This window comes from Dermacentor albipictus, chromosome 8, assembly GCF_038994185.2.
Source record: "Dermacentor albipictus isolate Rhodes 1998 colony chromosome 8, USDA_Dalb.pri_finalv2, whole genome shotgun sequence".
NCBI classification, from domain to species: domain Eukaryota; kingdom Metazoa; phylum Arthropoda; class Arachnida; order Ixodida; family Ixodidae; genus Dermacentor; species Dermacentor albipictus.
In genome coordinates, this window is record NC_091828.1 from 64,899,627 (window position 1) to 64,907,792 (window position 8,166).

The window sequence follows — 8,166 nt, forward strand, 5'->3', positions numbered from 1 at the left end:
ATTTTTGCAACACTAGCGAAAACCGCCCACATTTTATTTCCAATACACACCATAGACATGCAAAACTGGTATATGACAGAAAGGTTTACGTACACATTAGCCAGGGCGTCATGTAACTTGCTGAAAAAGCAGGAAAAGTAAAGACATCATTAAGTATACTGATGTTTGGTTACAAATACCATGGTGCGGAACAGACATCTTTTAATAAAATTCGCTAATAGAACAGCCAAAATGCATGTGTAATGAGGATGTATGCTGTGCTGATGGACCCACCACCTATTAGAAGAACAAAACAATTCTCTCATGTGCGTAGCTTTTGTCCACATCGTAATTTTCTGACGCATTTTACTTTTCAATACTCGTTTAGTTCAATAATGCACTTGCTCTTGGCAGAGGGCATCGAAAATTGAGGATGCATGCTGCATTTGCAGAATACGTGCGTGCAAGCGTGACGTACGTCGCTTGCGGTGGTGACCGGCAGCAGCAGTACGTTCACTCTCACGTGGTTGAATGGAGGGGAATTACTTTTGATTTTGGAGATAACTGTAGTCAATTATATTCATCGACAGGGTCATTTTACGTCCCTGATCTTTTGAATGCATGGGTATTGACGGTGATTTGGAGGCTTATTCTTCTAACTACGTTACATGCGTTTTTTTATAGGCCACTTTAACATCGCGAGCTTCGACTGTAATTAAAAGTGGGCAAAGACTGCTGCAACGCGGTGCTCCCCAGACGACCCCACACAGTATCGACTCCTGCAACGCACGGAAGTGACGTCACAAAATGTCAACGTCACATGCACGCGTATTTCCGTTTTTTCGAGGGCGCGCGGTTTGATTATTTGTTCGCACGTGACATTCAGTACGCATCCCGTCAGCCACGCTTGCGGGTCGTGCTTTTCTGCTGCCGCTGGTGCTGGACCTAAGGCCTGGTTCTGCTGCAATCACGCAAGCCTCTGACATCATCCTTTTATATGCGCGAAAGCTGCTTTGCAGGGTTATTTTATATTTGCTAGCGTTATTTATATCTATTCTAATAAGTATTTTGATGGTATTTTGATTGTGTTAGTCGCGTATTTGCCGATCTTGCTGTCCTTGTTTGCGACCGCTTGCTTTGTTGAACCCTAGCGCGGATTTCCCGGATTCAACGTATATATAGTGCTGACTAGAAGGTAGCCTCCTTTCGTTTGTGAAAAAGCTCAGATTTGATTGTGTTAGTCGCGTATTTGCCGATCTTGCTGTCCTTGTTCGCGACCGCTTGCTTTGTTCAACCCTAGCGCGGATTTCCCGGATTCAACGTATATATAGTGCCGACTAGAAGGTAGCCTCCTTTCGTTTGTGAAAAAGCTCAGATTTATTTTCTCGCAGTCTTTTTTTTCTTCTAGGTGTCATTTTAGATTGCACTGCTTGCAACATGACACGTGTTTTGGTTGCCGGTGACTCGATGGTGAAATACGCGGACCAGTATTTCCCATCGCGTCGTAGTTTGTCAGTCAGTGTTGCCGCGCATAGAGGAGTAAGGATTGAGCATTTGCTGTCAATGATTGCTGACAAGCTAGCTGGTTTTGATGTTGTCATTGTGCACGTTGGCACTAACAACACTGTTGACAGTGTCAGCGTGTGCATGGACAAGTATCGCCAGCTCGCTCAGGGGATCATTGAGAGAAATCCCATGGTGCATGTAGCTTTTTCTGCCATTCTTCCTCGGGGGCAGAATCAGTACAGCTCATGGGAAGCTCAGTCTTCATGGTTGCATGACCTGAATGGTAACTACGAAAAGATTAACAGTGCCCTGATGCAGTACTGCCACGAGTGTGGCTACACATTCCTGGGTGGTCTCGTGGACAACTGGCCCAGTTGCCTGAGCAGAGATGGTGTCCACCCGAGCCGCTTTGGTAACAAGGTGCTGGCAGACTTCCTGTACCAGGGGGCCTGCACCCTGTCCATCCATCTGGAGAGAAGCCGCATCCAGCAGTCCTACAAGGAGACCCAGGAACCTTCTTCATGGACCAGTTGGACTCGGCAGGACAGCATCCCTGCCATCTCCGAGGCTGACTTTCCCCCGCTTGGTTTGCATACTTTAATTTCTTCGCATGCAGCAAGTGGATCTTCCACAGCACCAGCTCCTGTCTGGAAAGCCAGCACTGCTCCCTTGCAGAGGCACGGCACCAACCAGCCTACCAGAACCCTTCAAGGTGCTGGATTTTCACTTGTTGGCGGTGTCCGCGTCCGTTGCAAGGGAAGCAAGGCTTGGTTCACCTGGGACAGCCTGCCTTCCCCCACTTTCCATGGCACAAGTGTACCAAGTAGGGGAAAAGCCGAGGGGAGGTCTGCTGAGCCAATGATCCCTGGTCGAGGTGCAAGCACCACTTGTGTCTGGAAAACTAGGAGAGCCACACAAAAGCATGAGAGTGCTCCTGTTGTGTGCTCACCTGTGGGGGACGGAGAGGCCAGTGCTCAAGAAGCAGCTGTGCCAGAGGCTGTCCCCCAATGTGGCGACGGGGAGTGGAAAGTGGTAGTATCGAGGAGGAGGCGGAAGGCTGCAGCACTGCACAAGCAAGAATGGAGCTGTGACCTGGCTGCAGACAGGAAAGGCAAAGTTCTTGCTGTGACAGCTGCCAAGTTCTTGAAGTTCGCTTCACCTTTGAAAGCAGTTGTAAGCCAGAAACAGACATGCATTGACAGTATAAAGTCTGAGTCTGCTCCTTCTGCTGTCTCTGGTAGCAAGCTTGAAGGACAAGCCAGTGCCCCTCATGACGCCATTTGTGATAGTTTTGGCAAGGTGCAGCATGTGGCTAGCAGGCAGAATAAAGACTGCTTGGTAGTTGCTATGGCTGAGTGCAGACCTGTCATAAATGGTGTTCCAAATGAGGTCATTGTCTGCAAATGCTGTAGGTCAGAAACAATGCAAGATGGAGGGCAGATGACGAGCAATCCTGGCACAGAGGCTGGTGACCTTGACAAAGCTGCGTGCATTGCTCCCACGCGACGTAGGTGTTGTGAGGCTGCTTTGACATCCAGCTGCAGGCCTGCCAGCTCTGATGCCCAGGCTGTTTGTGAAGGAGCTGGTGCTAACACAACCAGAGTTCCTAACACTGTCACTTTATTGCATGGTGGAGGCAGCAAAGTTTATTTAAATGCAACATTTGATAATTTTATTTCTTTTAGGCAAAGCTTTGATGAATGGTGCAGGGAGGGCAAGCACATAGTCACAATAAGTAGGTCTCATAGAAGTCCATTTGCAACAGAATCTAAAGAGTTTGAGTATATTAGGATTTCATATAGCTGTGTTCATGGTCGTGCTATAAAACCAAGAGGCACAGGAAAGCGACCCAAGCAAGCATACAATGGTACTGGTTGTGAAATGGCAGTTTCAGTAAGCCTGTGCAAATCACCTACTCTTCACTACAAAATAACCAAGCTGCAAGCTAAGCATAATCACGCCACGAAGTATTATGACTTGTATCCTCAAAGCAGGCTTCTAAACGATGCAGAGAAGGTAGAATTCTTTGATTTTGCCAAATGTAATATTGGCCCAAAGTATTTTAAAAGTTTGGTCGAACAGAAAACGGGCAAGAAATTAACTACAAAAGATGTTAACAATTACAAGCAAAGGTTTTCTATTCCTATTCGCAATGAGCAGGCTCACGGAGAAATGGTCTTGGAAAAAATAGACACCTTGTTAGCAAATAATCCAAACTGGGTCATTCACTATGAAAAGAATCAAAGTAATAACCTGCAATTTGTGCTACTTCAGACAACGCACATGCGTGAGATTTTGGAAAAGTACCCAGAGATTTTATTTATTGATGGAACATATAAAGTAAACATTGAAGGCTATATCTTGTACTCTATATTGGTTGAAGATGGTGGAGGCCGCGGGAGACCTGTGTGTTATGCCTTTTTGCGGAATGAAACGACTGAAATTGTGCAGGCTATGTTTGCCAAGTTTGCAGAGTTTAACCCGTTCATTGTATCTGCTTGCAGAGTAGTCATGATAGATAAAGACATGAACGAGCTACGCATTTTGACTAAGATTCTTCCTAATTCTGAAATTTTGTTGTGTACATGGCATGTGCTGCAATGCTTTCAGCAAAAAGTCAATGAGAAAGCTAGACTGCAGCGTGATCAGTTACTCCCTCTGTTAAAAAAAATTGTTTATTCCTTCACTGTGCAGGACTACTTCGACAGGCTTGCTGAGCTCGAAGCTATGGCGCCTAAAGATTTTATTTCTTATTACATGCAGAACTGGCACTCCTGTAAAGAAATGTGGGTACATGCATATCGGCAGAAACTTCCTACATTTGGTAATAACACGAATAATCGCATTGAGTGTCACAATCAAAAGATTAAAAGTTATCTCACTTCAAGCATGCATTTGGTTCAAGCCATAGAAGCATTAGTAAGTTATATTGAGAAGGATTTCTTATCTCTAAAATTTTCCAAGTTTAAGGAAATGAAGCTGAACTTAAATGTAAATGATGTCAGTGAGCCATTTCAACTAGACTTGGCCCGTAATTGCACTTCTGAGGCCACAAGTAAAGTACTTGAGCAGTATAAACAGTTTAAAGAAGTAGGTTATTTGGTTACTTCCACTGCTAATTCTTATGTAGTGGCTTCAGCAAGTTCTGAGCACAGTGTTTCATTATGCCTGACGCGTTGCATGTGTGCTTTTTATAATCAGTACAGTTTGCCTTGTGCACACATTATAGCAGCTCGCCATTTTGCCCAGCAAGACCTTTTTGACAAAGCATGCATACCGGACAGGTGGTGTAAGGATCATTTCCTGAGTGACAGCTGCATGGTCTCAAGTGCCACACCAGTGGTGACAAGCAGCATTCAGCTGCTGCCATCTGTGAAGCTCGACACTGCTCAAGAAAAGTATTCTTACACCTACAAGAGGCTTTGTGAAATGTCCAAGACTGTGGCTAATGTATTATCTAATTGTGGTGAGAAGGAGCTAATGGAAAAACTTGCATCATGCGAGGCATTCTTCAGAAACTTAACCACCTTTCCTAGTAATCAAATTACAGTTAGCTTACAAGGTACACCAGCTCCATTACCCCTATCGACTGCTACAAGCAGTTGCAGGCATTCGAATAGTACAAAACTTGTTGTACCTTTGGTAAAAGCAAGAAGAGGACGGCCAAAGAAAGTCAAAGCTGTTAAGCGTAAGTTTTTGCCATCGCAAAAGCAAATGGTAAGCCTTGCAATGGTGACAGCAGACATGTTAAATGTCTGCAAACGCTACTCTCTTTCAGATGCCGATTTAAATGCCTTAGTACAGGGCACCTCAATATCAGACAGCGTGATTAACGTAGCACAATACTTGATTCATCAAAAGTTTCCTTACTGGGATGGCTTTCAAGATGTGCTACTTGGCCATCGTTTACTATTTACTAAAGTAGAAAGCCTTTTTATTCAAATCTTGCATGTCCGAAATCCCGATCACTGGCTTACGGTAACCAATGTTGAGGCTGATAAAAACACAGTCTTTGTATATGACTCAATTGACCAAGGTACTCCTTCTGATGCCGTCAGGCAAATCTGTCACATGCTAAAATTGCAGTCACCAACGCTGACCATTTGCACTAAAGGGGCACAAAACCAGTGCAACACGCTTGACTGTGGCTTGTTTGCAATTGCAAATATGTATTATTTAGCATCAGATAGGAGACCAGAAAATTTAAACCTTAATCAGAGTATGCTGCGCAGACATTTGCTGAAATGCATTCAAAAAGGCAACATGGAAGATTTTCCACTCACAAGCTCCCCCACTACTCGTGTGCGGCCAAAAGATTGTATTTATGAGTTGCATTGTGTATGCAGGCAACCGCTGTATGGCAGAAAAGTACTGGACATTTCTTGTGCATACTGTTCAAAAACCTTTCACAGGGAATGCCTTCGCCTTTTACCAGATGATATGGATAAAAAAATAATTGTGTGCTCTAACTCATGTTTGGCTAGTGCCAAGGAAAAAATCCACACTTGTAGTACGTAGCATTTTTCTCTTTGTACGGCTTTAGCCAAACCTGACTATAACAAACCAGCATAAAGTGAATTATCCTGTATATTGTACACACAAAACTTCCTGACTGATACTCATGCAAAACACTCACTTGTAACAGAAGCCTTTTTTTTTCGAACTTTTTTTTTTAAATAGTGCCTAAATGTTAGAATACTTGGAAACATACCAGCATTGTACTTCAAGCAAGCTCCTATTGAGTCTCTATTTTGAGTGACTGGCAAACTGTTTAAGGCTAAAGATTGCTGTCTACTATGCATGGTTTTGTTTACAAAAATGCAGGTAACTCTGACTTAATTTTTCCACTGAGGACAACAAATTCATATAGGACAAACACAATACAAAAGTTTGTTTCCTTTCGTTATAGGCGCATTTGGATTTAAAGAATTACCTGATATAATGAACCTATTTTTAGTGCATAGGCCAGTTTGTTATTATCGGGTTTCAGTGTATCTACAAGCTACCAGTAAACACTGACACAAACCGGTGATGCGAAACTTTTGTTGTTCCAGAGCCCCATTAGCAATATGCCTGTATACTTCGATGCTGTTAAGAGGTTTATTTGTTCATTATCAATGCATTAACTTAGATCCATTAGCAGCTGTGCAACTGCTTTATGGTTACCTGCGGCATCGGGATTGCTTAGGCCCAACCACAAGGAACAAGTTTACAACATATTTTTGGCCGGCTATTTGATTTGATGTGGGCACAATTCAGCATCTAGAGCATCAACCCCAGCATCTCATCGTTCTTGACGATGGCAGCTGGCGTCAACAATCCGTCAGGAATGTGTTTCTTGTGGTTGAAGCTTTAATGTGGGCAGGTTCACTTTGTATTATTCAATTTGAAAACCTGATCAATCTGCTAAGTAGTAGCAAGTATTTTGGATATTCAACTGTGTTACAAAATTTGCTTGCCATCGGTCTGGTACTGCTTTAGCAACCGAAATCTGTACTGACATTGCCCCATTACCTTCCCGTTGCCGCAAGTCTCTCGGCGGAGCCTGACCGCTACAGAGCGCGTTCTCGGGTGGCGGATAGAGAAAACTCTTGTCAGGAAGCTGCGCTAAGCAGCTTCATGCAAGACAGGCACTTGTGCCCGCGGACCAACAGGCTAAGAAAATCCTCAACAGCAGCACTCAGGTTGTCACAGTGACATGTTCATCTGAGAGTGCAAGTTGCAGATTCTTTTTAATCCTTTGTACTTCACCTGCGTTTTTTTCCCTCTTGTACAGGTCCACTGACGTACCAGCTGCATGCATTCACACTACCATCAAGTCATCAGGAGCGTCTGTACCTCTATCTAAATATTACACTATTGTCTAAGGTGGAAAATCAGACTTGTATATTTTGCTGTAATGGTTCTGCCAATAAAAGATTGATTATACATATTTATTTTCTTGCAAAGCTGGCATTGTGTATGTAACAGGCCAGTGCAGCATATAAGCTATAACTTTTTTCTTGCAGATGCATAACACTCACCTGCTATGAAACCAACTTGCACTGCATAGTTAATACGAAACACAGAAGATGATTGTGCACCATCTTGAGTGCCTTCGCATTTATTTAGTAGTATTTTGGATCAGCTATGCAGCAAAACTTGGCTTCCATGTTGAAGAACAAACTAGCTTACACACAAGTTTCTTTTTGCACTAACTACGTTAAGTATGTGCCAATTAATTCCTAGGCAAGTCTTTTTAAATACTGCTCCTTGATCAAGTGCTTGTCACTGTCAAAATTGAGGCAAGGTATAGCTTTGTCTACAATTTTTATTGGTTATGAACACAAATGAACAGAGACAGCGTTTAAAAAATTCATGCTAAAGGGCAGCACTCTATGACAACCCAACACTCAAGTCCAGATTACACTGTTTTGCAATAAACTCGAAAAGCACAACACACATTTACTGTTCGATTGTCTTTCGCTGTTGCATGGGTGATCAAGTATTGGGCCCCTGTACCTAATCTGAGCATACTCTAAATAGTAACACAATTCAGTCATCCAAATTACATTTTTGCGTGCACTATGCGTACATTTTTTTTTTCTAGGACATTTTCTGGGTATCCCATAGACATTTCGCTGCAAGACATGTGCATATTACATGGATGTTCAGTGAACGTCTAGAAAAGGGCATTTTGAA

At 43.3% G+C, this 8,166-nt stretch overlaps 1 protein-coding gene across 1 annotated transcript; it reads left to right on the plus strand.

Annotated features, from left to right (window-relative positions):
• The first annotated feature begins 904 nt into the window (after positions 1 to 904).
• LOC135914288 (uncharacterized) lies at positions 905 to 7,452 on the plus strand. Its single transcript, XM_065447071.2, has 2 exons — positions 905 to 2,071; positions 7,262 to 7,452. Exons 1-2 carry the CDS (start codon positions 1,417 to 1,419, stop codon positions 7,450 to 7,452), a joined length of 846 nt encoding a protein of 281 aa, XP_065303143.1. The 5' UTR covers positions 905 to 1,416.
• The last annotated feature ends 714 nt before the right edge of the window (positions 7,453 to 8,166 follow it).

What these genes read in the sequence shown, in the direction of transcription:
- LOC135914288 (XM_065447071.2), top strand. Translation starts at nt 1,417, where the DNA reads ATGACACGTGTTTTGGTTGCCGGTGACTCGATGGTGAAATACGCGGAC. An exon ending in GGCTGACTTTCCCCCGCTTG is followed by an intron (nt 2,072 to 7,261) that starts GTTTGCATACTT and finishes CCTCTTGTACAG; the next exon opens with GTCCACTGACGTACCAGCTG.